Source organism: Chenopodium quinoa, unplaced genomic scaffold, assembly GCF_001683475.1.
Source record: "Chenopodium quinoa cultivar QQ74 unplaced genomic scaffold, ASM168347v1, whole genome shotgun sequence".
Classification (NCBI taxonomy): Eukaryota; Viridiplantae; Streptophyta; class Magnoliopsida; order Caryophyllales; family Amaranthaceae; genus Chenopodium; species Chenopodium quinoa.
Genome location: NW_018742484.1, coordinates 180,755 through 199,124, shown reverse-complemented (window position 1 = coordinate 199,124; position 18,370 = coordinate 180,755). Strand labels below are relative to the sequence as shown.

The 18,370-nt window shown below is 36.1% G+C and overlaps 1 protein-coding gene across 1 annotated transcript; it reads right to left on the bottom strand.

Moving 5' to 3' along the window:
- Positions 1 to 365: 365 nt before the first annotated feature.
- Positions 366 to 12,652, bottom strand: LOC110719297 (DNA repair helicase XPB1-like). Its single transcript, XM_021898183.1, has 20 exons — positions 12,286 to 12,652; positions 12,158 to 12,198; positions 11,985 to 12,063; positions 11,610 to 11,772; positions 11,116 to 11,338; positions 10,979 to 11,035; positions 10,466 to 10,609; positions 9,722 to 9,802; positions 8,905 to 8,992; positions 8,412 to 8,749; positions 8,231 to 8,306; positions 7,941 to 8,134; positions 6,770 to 6,933; positions 6,621 to 6,693; positions 4,442 to 4,555; positions 3,239 to 3,319; positions 3,079 to 3,138; positions 1,754 to 1,837; positions 1,275 to 1,417; positions 366 to 910 (listed from the first exon to the last, which is right to left on the bottom strand). Exons 1-20 carry the CDS (start codon positions 12,296 to 12,298, stop codon positions 826 to 828), a joined length of 2,301 nt encoding a protein of 766 aa, XP_021753875.1. The 5' UTR covers positions 12,299 to 12,652; the 3' UTR covers positions 366 to 825.
- Between the last annotated feature and the right edge of the window lie 5,718 nt (positions 12,653 to 18,370).

Sequence of the window (18,370 nt, the reverse complement as noted above, 5' to 3'; positions counted from 1 at the left end):
CCCATTTGTATTAATCCTACTATGTAATTGGAATTTATTTGACCTCATTGAAACTTATTAGATCTGATTTAAACTTATTGAACTTAATTGAAAGTTATTTAAACTTATCATTAAACTTATTAAGCATGAAACTTTATCTTAATAAGGTTGGAAAAAAAAAAAAAAAAACAAAACAGCACCCTAACATGACAAAATTACATCTGCAGTTGACAATTGATAATATTTTCATTTTCGTTACGAAATTGGAAAGAAATAGAGTAGATAATACGAAGTAGTTGTATTATATTGATACCCAAGTTCTACGCTTAAACATTGATGAAAGATTGAATCTTTCGTCCAAAAAATAATAATAACAGTAAATAAAATACAAAAAAAATAAATAATATTGAAGCAGACTGAGGCAATTTTAACATATTTGCTTAAAGCAGAGGCAAAGTTGGGCCTATACACAAGTATTAGATGCAATTGTAAAGTATAGTGTTGTTACATGTGGATAACGATTTGATCTACAAGATTCGAATACAACTTTTGAATTGATCTAATCCCTTGCATATGAGCTTTGAACAGGTTCTTTACTATTGCATATACAGATTGACAATCCGTCCATATCATACGACTGGTGTTCTGAAATGAAGCGACAGAAAGCTTCTCTAACCCCTGGTGCAAATATTTTTTTTCTGTAGGGGATTGTACAGCAAAGAGGCAAAAGAGCTCATCTTCGCATGAAAAATGTACTGCTTGGTAACAATGAGCTCCAGCTTTAATCAACAAATCCAGAACTTCTCAGCTGCTCAACCATCATGTAAGACTCTGGACAGGAATTCTCTATGTGAAACGCTTCTTGAAAAGATAATGCCGTTTGGATGGATCCTTGGGCTTGCTCTTCACATGTCCTCTCTTATGTCCAGTACTGCATATTAGATGGTCAGCATATAAGTCAGGGCAAGCCAACAGTATTTCTCAAAATACATGCATGCATTAACCTCTGGGGTTAAGATTTTGTTTAATCAATAGAAGAAACCAGATGCCAAATCGCAATGAACATGGATGCAAAAATAATAACTAGCAGACAGCCTGCCGAGGGGGACCTAAAAGCATAGGAATGCTGATCTTAAAGAGGAATAAGATCTTGTATATGTATTCATCAATGATAGCAGGATGGTTGGCTACAAGTCAAAATGTCAAGCAACAAGCAAATTGCGGAGAACATATGCAAATTTCTTCAGCCTAAGGATGGTTAATAAGCATGGCCTTCAAAAGCCAGATATTCTTACTTGTACTCCATGTAAACCATCCCATTAGCACCCGACATGACACTCATAGATCCTGAGGTGCGACGTGCTTTCATAAGGGCTACCTCATCAGCATCTTCTTCCAACATCTCCAGACCAACAGCGTCATCCCCAGCAGTCAGCACCTGTTACCAGAATATGAAATCAGACACTATAAAAGATTCTCTTTTCAGCAGCATCTTGTGTGGTGTACCACCAAACTAATTAACATTAGCTTGCAGTAATACAGCACCAACCACTTTTTTGGCTTTTTCCGGTCGCAACTATCTTATCAAAGGAGCATCAGTTTCATCACCAAAACTTAACGCTAATGTAATAACAGTTAAAAATAGATATTCTTGATTTGAGTCATGGAGGAATAGACAACATTTTTCTGGAGGAGAAAAACAAAAAACAAAAAAAAAAAAAAAAAAAAAAAAAAAAAAAAAAAAGAATGCAGCCAGATGTTGAAAGTGGGATACCTTCCTCAGGAGATCTATCTGCTCCTGAACCGAGCTATAGCTGAGTTCTGACCCACAATCAGGAGGAGGTAAACTTGTAATTACCTGTAGCAGAAATGAGCCATCATCATACCACTGAACACATTTGTATAGCATTAAACTCATTTGGATGATAGCAACAGGTCGCAGATTAAAAGGTGTTCAAGCAGAAATTAGAAAACAATACTTCATAGTGGAAAGTGGTTATTCTGGTAAAAATGTATATACGCTACACAGCACATTTATCAATAACTAGCGCAAACTAATTTGAGTAAAACTTGTTTCCAATCAGCCTATAAAGAACAGAAAGCCAGCAAGATTCAAAAAGAACACGCAAGTATCCAAATTGAGCCAGAAAACAAATACGACCTCAACTCCAGAATAGTTTCATTTCTCAAAGTAAATTTAGTTTATTTTTAAAAAAAAATGACTTATGGTACCACCAAAATACCCTACTTTGATTTTTGGTACCTATCTAAAATTTAATTTTATTTTGCTACCACCAAAAATCCAAAATTATAGATTTTGGTACCACTTCGATATAAACATGCAAAACGAGGCATTTACGTGAATTGTTTTGTCAATTTCGAGCTCAATTTGGACCCTTAAGGGCTAAAATGACCCCCAAAACCTTATTCGGACAATTTTCGTAGCTAAACAATTAACGACACGCAAACCGATGCATTTCTAAACACGCAAAACGAAACCTTTACATTATTTTTCTGCCAATTTCGAGCTCAATTTGGGTCCTTTAGAACTAAAATGACCCCTATAACCTTAAGGAAATATTTTTCAACACGTAGAACGAGATAAAACAGCTAAGTGATACCAAAATCTGTAGTTATGGATTTTTGGTGGTAGCAAAATAAAATAAAATTTTAGATAGGTACCAAAAATCAAAGCAGGGTATTTTGGTGGTACCAAAAGTCAAAATAACCAAAAAAAAAAGATAGAGAAAAAGTCTAGTCAATTGTCATGGCTGATTTCAGACTAGATGCCAGTCAAACATCAATATGAATTGAAGCTACACTATCATAAAGCATTTCTCTACCTCATTCTGAACCACAATCACAAGCAAATCAATAAATAATGAAAGTAACTTGTTAAAAGCAAAAGGATAAAACAGCATTATTGCAGCCAGCAGCTGTATACTACACTACTACTTGCTTTACTCTTTAAACATCAGACTATCTAATGAGAGTAATGACAGCTGATAAATATCAGAAACACCTTCATATAATCATTAAAGAGCACCATATGTCAGCTGCAAAGATCTAGCCAGAATCCAGAAAAATACAAGATAGTACCTTAAAGCTGTAACCTTGGTCAATCAAAAACTGCTGCCTTTTAGTTGAGTAATACATCTCCTACATTTAAGAGAAAATATTGAGAAAGAATATAAAATTCTCAATGAAGTTAATAGAATGTCCCAAAAAAAAGTTGCTTTACCAATCACATGCACGGTACCTGTGTGTCAGTAGATACAAGTGAATAGAAAAAGGCATTATACTCTTCCTTACCCCCAGCCATCCTGTCTTCAAGCCGACCCTATCAATTAAAGAAAAATTATTAAAAAAAAATAAAGAAGAAGAAGGGGAGGGGAAGAGCTAGAGAGATAATGATCAAGTGAATAGATAGCAGCTATTTAGCCAAAAAAAAAAAAAAGAATAGATAGCAGCTAACTAATTTTCTGATTTATAGTTCTTACAGCACAACACAATAAGATGGAAAAATGGTGAAATAAAAAAAATAAGATTCTTTAAAAGTAATCCACATAACTGTATTAATATGAACCCAGGTAGGAAAAAGTATCAGATATGGTCAAATTGCTAGCAGTCAAATTAGTCTTCATCCTTCTTTACTAGTTGTAGAGAAACCAGAATTAGAAAGTTTATAAGTAAACAAATTAAAATTTTCCCAGTGCTAATATAATATTGAATTCTGAGACCTGGGCAACAATTTCAGTTTATTCTTTGGACGTTAAACATGACAGAAATAGAAATATAAAATATACAGTATCATATATGTGTCCCAGTGTTCTTAGAGATTACTAATGATAATTCTAGGCAAGGTAACCGACCAGAGTCCCATGAGCCTATAGTCTAATATACTAACATTGCTGTTCTGCTCACTTGCTCAGTATCCAGCAGGGGTGGTTCCATGTTTGCTAAGGGTACAGTTTCACCCCCAAATCTTACAAATAAAAATAAATTCTTTAGTGCAAGAAACAGAAACCAGTGTGTTTTCACTAGCAGATATTACTGGCTCACTTTTGCTAAGCAAGAATCATAATGGGATTTCGAAGCAGTTGCAAGATCAAAATAAGGTTGCTCAGACTATTACTGCTCTTAGAGCAAGTTCTTGTTCTTTGTATGCTTAGCAAAGTAAGAAATTCCCTGTATTTCATTTCAGTAACCTGGGGCATACCTCGGATAGTTTAACAAATTACATTTTTTTCTCTTCCCATCAATAAGGGGTAAAGCTGAGAAAAAAAAAAAAAAAAAAACCTCACAAGAACAGTAACATATAATTGAAGCACCCTCTTCAGGCTGTAAAACCTGAGTGTTTTCCCTTTGTATTTCATGAACACAAGTAATACAATTCCCACACAAACAGTATCTATACCATGAAAAGGGAAATTTGGTGACACAATCAGGAGAAGGCACACACCTTTGCTCTAAGAATACGACCGAGACGTTGAGCTTCTTGACGCCTTGAACCAGCATGTGATGAAATCTGAATTATCACATTTGCTTCCGGTATATCGATTGAGTTATCACCGACCTGAGCATCAAAGGAACAAAATATTAGCTTCTAATGCATGAATAACGTAACAGCACAAATAAATCATTGGCAGTAAATAAAAAGAATCACAGGAGAAGAGATCCAAATAGCCCTCAAAACAGCACCAATGAATTGGAGATGGTACATCATGCAGTCATAAAATACCACTTAATACAATCAGTAAATGTATCTTAATCATTAAGATAAGAAAATTGGGGAAATTTTAGCACCACAAAAAAAGTAGGTCATAATTACCACCTAAAATTACCATTCTCATGCATGCACAAGGCAAAGTTACGCAACCTACCTAATCCAGAGATAAACTACCAAAGGTACTTTGTTCACACACTACCAATTTGTCAAGAAAACCAATCCAAACAAGAAAGATAAATATTATCATGCCAGCTTAAATTCAACCAGCTAGCAAAAAAGTCTAATATAATGAATCTCTTCATCTAAATAACACAGATCTGATAATTAAAGTTAGTTACGAAATTGTAAAATCTCAAAAATTAAGCCACTCTAAAAAATTTCTCACCTACATTTAGCCAGTTATAGTCCCATCTATAAAATCAATTCTTAAAACAAAAGTCTCACAGGTTTTCATTCGGTGGAGACAGGATGATTAGAAAGTGCCGTAGAATTTTGTTTGGGCTACAATAGAAAGGAGTTGGATGAACTACAAATTCTTCTACTTCTCTAAAGCCACAAATTATAAGCCTTTCTTACACATTTCTCACCTACCTTGCTAATTATAGTCCCATCTTTGAATCAACTCTTAAAACAGAAGTCTCACAGATTTTCATTTGAAAGAGTTGGATGAACTACAAATTCTTCTACTTCTGTAAGTTATTGTTACACATCTGATAGCACAAAAATGAAGAATCTACTGTGTGCAAAAGAAACAATTTCTTTCACATTCAAAGATGTACAAAAAAAAAAATCAAGCCTTCCTTTCCAAAAATTGATACAACGATCTTATTGTAAATCCCCTTTTTGCAACTGGCAATCATCATTCCTTATGATCTCAAAGGTTTATCAGATTATCCTTAATTACACCCGAAAAGATTCCCCAGACATCTCCATCAATGCTTTCACAATTGAGGTATAAAAAATAATTCAGCATATAGTTATGTAACATGATCTCATCTAATTTAATTTCACCTGTAAAGCTTCACAGAGTAGCAGAAAGACATATAGGGAATAGGGAATAGGGAATATCTTAAGCAATTTTTTGGTCTATTTTGCAAGATTGTAATTTAGGATTTCGCCGATAGTAAGGTTTCCAAACTAAAAATCAAAGCAAGATTTTAAGATACTTGTAGTATTTGTTATTACATGGTCGAATTGATGGAAGAAAATTAAAATCCATATAAATAAACCACTTTAAACTATTTTTATATGAAGCAAAAAGGTTACCTCAACTTATTGACAGGATATTTCTTTGCCAAAAATTAAGTGAAATTGGCAAACATTATTATTATAGATAAACACTGGATAACCAACATCTAATTTTGCGGAAAACTAACCAACAAGTTTTTTAACTACCATTTTTTTTTTTGGTACTCCAAACACTTTTACATTTTCCATCAATAAATTAGGATTTCTTCATCAGTTCGTTTGTTTACTAAAGTAACTACCTCCCTCCATTTACCCTTCTCTTTATTTTTGCGACTTCTTTCATCATCATTAACCCCTTCCATCCACAAAATTTTCTTTTTCACTTATTATCACCCATGTTTACAGACATTGTAGCTAAGGCTAAATTATTGTTTTTGTCTCCATATAAAAATAATAACAATGTATATTGTTAAGAATATTAGAATTAAATTCTAACATGAGAATGCATGCAATTGGAACAACAGCATATTAATATGATGAGGAAGAGAAAACATCATAAACTATAAGTACAAATGCATAACTACCTTACAAAAGCCAAAGATCTATACTATACGCCTTAATACAAGTATACAGCAAAGCAATGTATCATAAAGTGTATACAACATCTATGATCTGATGAAAATCATCTGAATAAGATTAGATAATTAGAATTTAAGCTTCATACCTTAGACAGAAATATTGTGTTCACATCTTTAGAAGTTTTGAAGGCCTCTAGAATTTTTGTCCTCTCAACATGGCTTCCAAATAAACATAAGCACAATTAGGAGATTACCAAAGTAGACAAAATGCATTTGTACAAGTGACCAGCAATACCTGGTAGCACCATAGATCATAGGTTTCCTAAGCTTCATTGCATACTCGGTGAGAGCAAAAAGATTATCAGCGAAAACAATTATTTTGTCACCACGTTCCCGCTCATGAAATCGAATTAGGAATTCACATGCTCTAAACTTGTTAGGGTTCATCACATATAATGCCTGAAATTATTCCAAATAGTAATTAAAGACTGAATTATCAAAATAATAAAAGCAGGGGTAAGTAACTACAAATACATTTACACAGAGGTATGTTATACAGCAGAATTTATATCTTGCAACAATATTATTATCATTCTTTTAGTTTTCTTTTCTACAAAGAAAGCAATTGGAGGGAATCGAGGCTCGAGGGACCGAGAAGGATATGATATCAAAGAAAAAGGGGAGACTGGGGAAGTAAACCAAAAATTAAGTTGAAGGAGAGCAGAGCTGCCAGGAACATGCAGCATTATAATGAACGGAGCACATACAAGACAGGAGATTTATGATTGTTAAATGTACAACATTAGTTATATACATTTAACTTGTTCAGGAAAAAATAGCTCCAACACTTAATCTACCAATACAAGTGAAGTTAACATTAAGCTATTCATTATTTGTTAAAAAAGTATTGACCTTAAATTCCATTTTTTGTTTTATAAAACTATTAACAAGGTCTATACAAGTACCCGTGCAACCCAATTCTACCCACCCCTCGCAAACCGTGAACAGAAAAAAGGCGAATTTTACTAGCAAATTGGAAGTTTCTGGCCCAATTTATATGGGGGTCTTTTGTTATTGCCAGATCTAGTGCTGTAATTGTGAACCCATACCGAATATCAACCCACCTTCATGGAGAGTACACTTTTATCATCGAGACCATGGTGCAACTTTAGTTTATGTAAAGGAGTTGTGAGGAGATAAGTATGGTTAAATGGTTCCCTCTTATCCAGTTATCTAATATCAGTAGTTACCTCTGAGATAGAAATGCTATGGAGCAATGAGAAAAAAGAACCACTACCGAAACTCAGGTTAAAGAGAATGTAAGTTAAACATAGTTTACATGATAGTGGAAAGCAATACCAGTCTTAGGAATCCAAAATCAAGTGGAAAGAACAATAGTGGGAAAAAAACGAAAAAAGAATCTCTAGAAAACACCAATAGTCAACAAGTAAAACAATCTTACAGACCTGCTTTTTCTTGGAATTTTCTTTCTTCAAATATTCGGTAAAGAACTCCTTTGTCATTGGGCACCAAACTTCAGCACACTGTACATTTGCAATGAAGCCACCCTTAACCAAATCCAACCAATTGGCTTCGTACAATTTGGGACCAATAAGGAAGTTCAAATCAGTAATTCTTTCATCCTCTCTCACAAGTGTAGCTGTTCAAAAAAACCAAGTGTCACTACTTAAACTATATATGGTCGACAGACTCAACACGTAAACTGCCTGAATAAAATTGTAGCAAAAGTAAATACCAGTAAGCCCAAGTTTGCAATGCGATTTTGTAATGCTGATAACTTTCCGAAACATGTGAGCAGGAACGACATGCACCTATGCAACATCAAATTAAAAAAGGGGAAGTTAGACATGTTTCCCTTCAACTTCAAGGACATTATCACCCTAAAATGCCCAAGGTCCTTGAACACAAATAGTTACCTCATCCATGAGAAGTAATCCCCATTCTCTATTTCTTATTTCTTCAATAATCTTCTCAGATTCTTCAGAACGTTTACCACCAAAAGCAACCATGTTGTATGTTGTCACAACTACTCCAACATTCCCACGGAACCTCTCTTTACTGTCAGAAGTGAAACGGCATATGTGCTCGTCTCTTATAGTGGACCAAAGTTTGAACTGAAATGCCCATTGGTCGACTGATACAGCGTTTGTGGCCAGACAAAGGCAGCTCTTCTTTATACGGCATGCTGCCGATACACCAACTAGAGACTTTCCAGCACCACATGGCAACACAATGATACCAGATCTTGCTCTACCTATAAATTATAGCATAAAACACAATTATAAGCATTTGACAAACTAAAGACAAAATCTGCCTGAAATAAAACAGATAAACCCTAACTGCAAGATATCGATCTAGACCTCATCATTTATCTCTATATCATAAGCACACGAACCACAAAGGCTTTACCATTCCCAAACATTTTACTGAGACTCTTTTCCTGGTAGGGTCGTGGTTGTGCGAGAGGCTTCAACTCCATGTCGAGATCAGGATTGACCTGCAATTTTCAACAGAGTATCAGATAATTGTGGTAAATCAAGTCCAAATCTTCCCTATAGTGAGCACAAGGTAACTATAGGCTGACCATTCCTACTAACTATGCATATGTGGCACAAAATAAGACGCAAAGGGAAGGTTGCTTTGGGCTACACTTTTGGGATTTTGCTTCCAAATTAAAAGAATTGTTTATTGTGTTATCTGAATAGAAAAGACTTTGTCCTACTGCTTTAAATGCTATTTTCACCCTCTTCTATTATCATTTGAATTGCAGATAAGACCACTCGCTCCAAAGCTCTCAAGCTCACCTTCAAATTATAAATGAAGAAAGGGAATTTCTTTTTTCAAGGCTGAAACTTGCACAACAACCTACCATCTACAACTTTATGTGAATTCTAAGTATCCCATTGCAATTCTTAAGCCCCAATAAACTATATGATGTTCCCTATTTCTTTAATCAAATTACAACCCTCCAAACTGCAACAAGGCTAGTCATGCTCAAAGCCATGTGCAAAGCTATTAAAAAGAGCTACTAGTACATGAAAAACCACCCAATTGATCTCATTCGCACTCAAGTCATTACCCAATGATATGAAAAGGAACCTTAATCCATTGAAAGCCTAAATGAGAGAATGATGCTCCCATGTCAGCTAAACAAGAACTTTGGAGAAGGGTCTTATGTATATATAAATAAAATAGAAAAAGTCTTGCTAATGTTAAAATGACTCACCGTATCATTTCTGAAATCATATTCCTCCAACATTGGATAATTAAGAGCATTTGGCAAGCATCGCTGCTTTACATTTTCAACCTATAAAAAAAGTCCAGATAATGAAAATCTACAGAAATATAACAAATCCAGACGTCACGTATTAGTATGTAGTTATGACAGATTAACATAATAGCAATTCTAGCAACAACTCTTCTAATTGTTACATAACTGCAATTCTAGCAATTCTAGTATGTACCAATGAAGTCCAATCTAATTGTTACATTAAAAGAAACAATTGGCTTTTCGGCAAAACTAGCAATTCTAGCAACAATTTTTCTACTAAATGTATAAGTTTAACTGTTTGGTACAACAAGCTTTTGAGTGCAATTTTTGAGGAAATAGTGTACAGTGAATTAAGTAGCAGAATAACCAGCTTTGAAATCCCGAACCCAATATTATCCCAACTTGCTACAATATTATCTTAATGTAGCTAAGAAGCAAAAGCGAGTAGGGAAATTAAGGTGTATAAGAATCGAGTTATTTGCATTAGCAAGTACACAAAGGGAAGATTCAAGGGAGGGGGCAGCAATGGAGGGTGATATACCAAAGGAGTGGGGGGCAACTTGTTTTTCCATACAATGTAGTTAGTCTCAAAATATGAACCATTTATAGAAAGGAGAGAAAACGAAGAAACTAACAATATCAAAGTGAAGCATTATGTTATGATAAAAATCCAGATAATAAATTACTATTACAGTTTACCTGAGCAGGGTCAATTTCAAATGCATGGGTATCTTTCTCCTCAGCTGCAGCTGCCAACTCAGCTTCACTAAGCAAATCATCATGACCACCTCCCATCTCACTCAATGATTTACTGACCGTAAATCCATCTACTCCATGAGCAACCTATAAAGGAGAATCGCATAATGCGTTGTTGAGTAAATTAGGAGGTATACGTGATAATAACAAATTTCACCTTCACCATTTCTAGGGAGGCAGCAAGACCATCCCAAAAAATTTTGCAAAAGATTACAACTAATTCCATCTTCTTTTTCATTGATATCACAATTGGAACTACTTTAAACAGCTATGTAAAGCAAGACATAAGACAAACCAGGTTCAACATCTAAATAAGAGCAAAAACACCACCACCCTCCAACATGAGCCTCCATTGAAGGACTTGAATCATATGAAGTACTTAGGAAAATTAAATGAATACCCAACGAACAAGACATCAACATGTAAAAATTAACTGACTAAATGAAGGATTCATACCTCTGTAGAAATCCTAGCCTTGCCAATAACTTCATCTTTGAGTAATTTTTTCAATACCTACACAAGCCACAAAACTAGTGTAAGATATCAGATAAGCAAACACAAAATGAATCATGTGATTTCAATAGATAGCATACCTCTGGAAATGGAGATTCGATTAAGTACCGATTCTTCTTAAGCACAAGCTTGACTTTACCATAGTTTGCAGTGGACCCATGTATAAAGTCAATCATTTCTTTCGGGAGCTTAGTCTTGGACAACTTATTTAAGACTGTTATGATTGTTTCTGTTTCTAGACCAACAGAAACAGCAGCATACAATGAGTGTGGTGTCAAGTTGTACTCGTGCATGGATTCCGGCCTGAAAACAAGCAAATATCAATAGCAAGTCATATTATGGAGGTGAATGTCACTACACCATTCAAAGTAGTCAAATTTAATATGGACAATTTTTTGAGGTTTTGGGTAATTTTTTCCATTTGGCTCAGCTGAAAGATCAATTGTTGGTTTGTTCGATACGAATTACTGTATTATTTTTATTTTGTGGTTTGGTTCGGTTGGAATTTGGAAATTATTAGGCAAAAGAATCACTTAAAAAAATCAATATCCTAAAAAAAAGATGAATGGTATACCTGCAAACTGGTTCAGCAATTGCGATGAGGAAATCGTAAGCTTGCTTATACAAAGGCGAGAACGTTTCAAGAAATATTCGCCCATCAGCACAAGCCCACAAGGGGCGATTCAAATGATCAGGCTTGAGCTCCAGCTTGGTGAAGTCTCTCTTTTTAGGCTCACCTTCATAAATTCAACCAATTCTAGCAATTTCAGTAACGGATGACAAAAACCCACTTTATAAAATCATGATATAGTCATAGTTATATTTGACATTTCACATTCATCCTAAAATTCTAACTTGCTGGAAGTTACATGCTTACATTATACCAATTGTTGCCGATATAAATGTTGAAATTAAAACAATATCGAAAATCAAAGAAATGGAAATACACCTTCGGGATTGTGATCATCGTCAAAATCTTCCGCGGCAAAGTAAGCATTGCCATCTTCAGTCATTCTATGATGATCATCCTATCAAAACAATACAAAAAAAACAGATAGAATTCAAAAACCCCATTTACGAAAAAAATTTAAAGTAACACAATAAAATGAATTGGGAAAGAACCTTAGATGATTTGTGCTTTTTCCCAGGTCTACTCTTCTCCCCTAATACAACAAATGAAATTGAAATCAGTAATGGTTGGAATCGAAGATAAGAGAATTAGAAATTGAAGAAGATAAATCATACAGTACCATGAATTCCCATGTTTAACAATAATCTAACTGCAAACGGTGCTTCCTTCTGTTCTTCGCCTTCTTCGGCTGTCGGCAGGACAGTGGATAACGTGGCAGCGCGAGCGTCCTCTGTTGCAGGTGGCGTCGGGGAAGATCTACTACTGTTTTCTTCGGTGAGCTTTAGGTCCGTCAGTCCGTGGTTGGAGAATTGTTTGATTTTGTTTTGCTTTTTTTAAGAGGGGTTTGTTTTCGTTTTTAAAGGTGTCGTAGGTTCGTAGCGTCTTGTGTTGATTTTGTTTGCTTTGGACTTGATAGTCCATTTTACTCCCTCCGTTTTTTTTAATTTGTATCAGTTTGATCGGCATAATTGCAGAGACGCAACTTTGACCATTAATATCTTTAATTGTATATTAGTAAAAATTGTAACAAAATTATATTATGAAATTAGACCTTATGACTAATCTAATGATATATTATATAATAACATTTATTTATTTTATAGAGATGAAAAAATTAAGTCAACCATAGTAGGTGAATAGTGCAAAAATCAAAGTAATGCATTTAAAAAAAACGGAGGGAGTATTTTCACAATATTATATCATATAACTAATATATAAAGCTGAACTTATAGGATAAAATTGTTGGTTTAGAGTTTTATTTTCGATAAAATATTAATATTTCACATGTACAAAATAAATTATAAGTTTAGTCCGACAACGAGACAGCGACACTTGGCATTTCAACTTTTGATCAACTGTTGTGCCACATAAACTACAATTAAATAATTTATCATATAAATTTATTTTTATATCATTATTGTTTTTGGAGCGAAGGAATTAAAGTAGTTTAAAACGTACAACTTTCATTTATAATATACCCTAATCGATTGAAATAAAATATTTCACAATCTAATATGATTTTACTCCCTCCGTATTTAAATAGATGAAACGTTTTGACTTTTACGAAATTTGAGGAAGATTAGTTGAATTTAATAAAATAATAGGTAGTGGGGTATAAGTTTGAGGAGAAATAAGAAAGTGAGGGATTTTGTGGGGACCATAAGTTAGTTGAATATTATCAAAAAAAATAGAGAGAGTATTATTAAAAGTGGAGAGATTTTACTAAAAAAGGAAACATTTCATTTATTTAAATACGGCCGGAAAGGGAAAATGTTTCATTTATTTAGACACAGGGGGAGTAAAACTATATGTAGACCTGTCAATCGGGTCGGGTCACGGGTCATTTTGGGTCGAGTCACTTCAGGTCACGGGTCAAGAAATGTTGAAGGCTAGCCTAAAGTTTCGGGTTTGGGTCAACCCAACGAGCTTCGAGCTATTTTTTTTGTTTTTTTTTTCATAATTTTTTAAATCGAACATTTTCACTAATATTATTATTAGTCATTACATGTCTACTATATGATTTAAATAGTCACAAAATCACAAAAATTCATAAATAATTTTGTAGCAATGATATATTTTAAAACTTGGTACATAGATAAAAAATTTATCTTAAAATTCAATAAACAACCCGGGTATCGCACGGGTTACCAAACTAGTTCTTAATTAAGGCAAATTTTTAATATTTAATCGTGAGACGAGTTCAGGAGAAAATGGACTCCACAATAATTGATTTATTTACAAACATACCATGACTATAAAATAGACCCCACAGTAATTGATTTATTTACAAATATGTCAGGATAACTAGGCAAAATTGTTGATTTAATTATAGTTATGGCATTTGATAAACAAATTTTGTTTATCAAGGAGATAAACTAAGGCTTCCTCGAGTTATAGTTACCCTTAATAAATTTTACCCTTTTATTTTTATTTTTTTTTGGAGGGAAAATTTACCCTTATATATACTAAACTAGAAAAGGTTACAATTTTTCTAACATAGATATAAAACACCTATAATGTTTTTTTTTTTTTTTTTTAACACCTATAATGTATTACATAGTATATTAATCATATTAACTTTTTTTGAGACTTAATTATATTAACCTTTTATAGCATGTAACCATTAGAAATTACACATTAAAATAAAATCTAACTCATTACGAATTAAAAATTACTCTAAAAGAGATTAAATAAAGTTACCATAATAATTGTTAAAGGTACCCTCAAATTGACTGTCTTACAATAATATTAACGTAACCTCACTTTATACAAGACTTATTACTTTATTTTTGCTTATATTATCTGATCTAATCTGATTTGATAAACTTTGACCTTATGTGTATAATAATCTTTAAAGAAAAAAATATATCAATTGGGTCTTGTTAGATTCGTAATAATGTATATTTTTAGTAATATGTAATTTTCATAATTTTTTTTATTACGAAATTAAAAATATTTAACGATAAAAAAACGCACATAAAATAATAAAGCGTGTCAATTTTTTTTTTTCTTTTAACTAATTTGATTTGAACTTATTTTTTTCTAAAACAAGGAATGCAGGTATGGCCTGGGTTTCAACAACAGATGGCACTATTATTGTTGATCGTGGAGGTGACTTCTGTAAAGCATCTATGCGGAACTTTTAGCTTGCTAGGGTGGTATCTGATGGACAAGGAGTGCAGGCTACCAGAGAATATCAGTCTATTCAGACTCCGCAAATATTATTCATTTACTACAGCAAAAGGATAGGAAAGAGATCGAATTTTAATTTTCTGGCTACTTAGAGAATTAAGGGGGCTAGGCAAACTTTTCCAGACTTGTGTAGTCTGGAAGGTAGTTAGTAGGGAACAGGTTAGTAGAGCACATATCCTTGCTAATGATTGTAGGGCTAACCTGACTCGTTTTTCTATTTCTTAGGGTTTGTTTGGCATCGCTGTGATTTTCTGTTTTTTGGTTTTTTGTTTTACAAAATCATATGATACATGTCATATAATGAATCAAAATTAGTCAAATTTATTAAAATCTTGATAATTTTGAAAACTAACAACAGAATAGTGGAAAGATCTTTTCTTTGTTTGTTTTTGGTTTTTTGTTTTCAAAAAAACATAAAAGTTGATTAGGGGATTTTGCTCCCACCAATCGGAATGCGCCACGTGGGCCAATCAGGTCCTGCCAAGTGTCCCCCAGTTGGAACTGTCAGGGCTTGCCACGTGGCACACGCTTATTCGTCCACCTTGGACCTATTATGTCATGACACGTGGCATACTCCATGCCTAATGGAGAAACCGGCCACCCAGGCCCAACTTCCGAAGGAAGCCCAATCAGCCCTAGGTTAACCTAAACCTAGGATTGGCACGTTTCCCAAGGTTATAAATACCTCCCTTAATCCTCATTAAGGGAGATTACATGATTAACAGGTTGATCACGCTAAAAAAAAACAGATTACCTACATTAAACACTCTCACCTAGAGAGACCCAATCACTTTAATTTCCGCATTAATTACTCCTTAAACAAGTACTAACTTGATCGTTGGAGGCGGAGCTCCCACCACAAGGAGTCTCCGTTGTTTTGCAGGTACAAACGTCCGGTTCCAGTCTCGGAATTGTAACTCTCCCGCAGGACATCAGAAAACCCCGAAACATTTGGCGCCGTCTGTGGGGAGAGTACTTCTGAGATGGCATCCAAGTCTGTACCGACTCCTGAAGAGAGGCGTCCCCTAGACGACCCTCAAGTTCAGTCGGACCACGATACTGAGAATGAATTTGAAGTTGAAGCTCACACAGCTTCAGACGGGACCCTAAGGGCCCGACGTACCCGACATACCGAAAGGAGGGAACGGGAACATCTTCAAACTGGAAGCGAGCCAGTAGGCGCACCGCCTGTTCGGCAACAGCCGACTGACGGGTCTGCTCCCATCACAAGGAACGAACTCATGACCTTCATGAGGGACTTCAAGGGAGAAATTCAAGAGTTGATCAACAAGAAGCCGCCTGCTCTAGACAAGGAGCAGTCGGCTAAGAAACCCTCCACTTCACAGAAGAGGAAGCCAGTTCAAGGGCGAGAGGCGACTCCTCATCCTAAATCTAGGAAGCGGGAGCCGACTGCCCTTGATTTCACAAAATACCGTTTTCCTACTCCAGGAAATAGGAAACCTGTTCGTCATATTCAGGCGGACGGGTCGAGGAAATCATACACAGACGCTCGGCTACTGCTAGAGCAGAAGAAGAGTGACCGATTGTCAGAGTCGGCCTCTACTTCAAACTTCCAAGACAGTCTGCGAAATACCTCGATGAGGCATACTCAGTCGTATCATGAGAGTCAGTCAGGCGGCACCTCCCGTCAGTCCGGCTATCATAGCGACCAGGCGGTACCAAACTTACCGTTTGTACCGCAACAACAGTATTTCTTACAGCCACCTCCGTTTGGTGGACATGCAGCAAAAAATGTCCAACCTATGGACTGGCAGCTACGGTTGCTTAGACTTGGTGAACAGCCGTCGGCCTTCTCCAAGGAAATTACTGAAGCCACTCAGCCGGCCAAAGTGAAAAATGTATTAGTAGGCGCCTATGACGGCACTACTAACCCAGAAGACCATCTGATGGCATTCACCAACCTAATGTACCTTCAAGGGTTGGATGATCCCACCTGGTGCAAGTGTTTCCCAGCGACTCTCAAAGGAATCGCACAACAATGGTTCGGCAACCTGCCGACTGGTTGTGTAAATAACTTCAGGACGCTTGCTTACTTATTCACCTCCAACTTCGCCATGAACATCCCTGCGAAGAAGACAACCCTTGATTTAGGAACAATTCAGCAGGGCGAGAAGGAGGGGCTTCGTTCTTACATCAGGCGGTTTAACCTGATGAGAATACAGATTCAAGGGTTACCGGATGAAGTAGCCTATACTGACTTTTTCAGAGGTCTCAAAGACGGGTCGACCTTCAAATTTGATTTGGTCCGAAATAGGGTGGCGACTCTTCAAGAGGCCTTGATTGAAGCGGAAGCCTATATACAGGCGACTGGTCTTTGTAGTACGGGAAAACAGTCGGACGGGAAAAGGTTCGACAAAAGAGAAAGACGACAGAAACAGTCGTCAAACAAAGACGAGAAAAGAAAAGAGGTCTGGGCGGCTGATTCCTCTAAACAGCCGACCCAGAAAAAGAAAAAAGAATTCAAACCATACTCCCCAAAGTATGCGTTTAACAAGGATAGCCAGTTTATCCTAAAGGAAATCAAGGGATGGATCTCAATTGAGAAGCCAGTCCCCATGAAGGGTTCTGCAAACAACCGGAACCAAGATAAATTCTGTGCTTATCATGAAGATGTTGGTCATCACACCAATGAATGCATCAGTCTCATGAGATATCTGGACCGCCTAGCTGAACAAGGTGATCTTGACACTTATGTCAAGAAATCTACGAGGAACACTTCCTCAAAAAAGCAGTCGACCAAAAAGAATCAATAGGCCGACAGCTCAGATACAGATGATGCAGTCGTCTACACCATTGCAGGCGGCTTCTCAGGAGGCGGCCCCACTATTAGGGGCAACAAAGACAATATCAGGCGGTTAGATGTAAATTCCGTTCACCAAGAACGGCCCTCCAAATATCCATTTCCTGAGATTGTCATCATTGAAGAAGATCTAGGAGGGGTACGAGGGCCGCATGACGACCCTATCGTTATTGAATGTAAAGTGGCCAACCAGAGAGTTGGCCGAATCCTCATAGATACCGGAAGCTCCTCAGATCTCATCAGTAGCAAATGTCTGTCGAAACTAAAATATCAGACTGATTGCATACATCCGGCATCCCACCCTTTAGTAGGGTTTGGAGGAGGAGTCGTCCACCCAGTGGGACGAGTGGATTTACCCATCCGCCTGGGCGAAAAAGGGGAAGGACGACACATGGTAGTCCGGTTCCTAGTAGTAGAGGAACTCTCGGCCTACAACATGATTATGGGTCGACCAACCCTGAATAATTCCAAGGCTGTTATAATCCCATCTCTTATGTTGCTCAAGTTTGAGAGGGATAATGGAACAGTCGGGTCCCTAAGGGGAGATCAGAGGATGGCCCGAGAGTGCTATCTCTCGGATGTCAAGCCCACTGTTATGGCCACTGGGTCGAGTGGTAGAAAAATAGACCTTGACAATGTCAAGGAGAGTGCGCCTGTTCAAGAAGCAGGCGGCAAGAAGAGAAAGGCGGCC

Excerpts from the sequence above, each read along its gene's own strand:
- LOC110719297 (XM_021898183.1), bottom strand. Across the intron at positions 9,803-10,465 it reads TTGAAATTGACCCTGCTCAG|GTTGAAAATGTAAAGCAGCG; the intron begins GTAAACTGTAAT and ends CTTTTTTTATAG. Across the intron at positions 8,750-8,904 it reads CAGTAAAATGTTTGGGAATG|GTAGAGCAAGATCTGGTATC; the intron begins GTAAAGCCTTTG and ends TATAATTTATAG.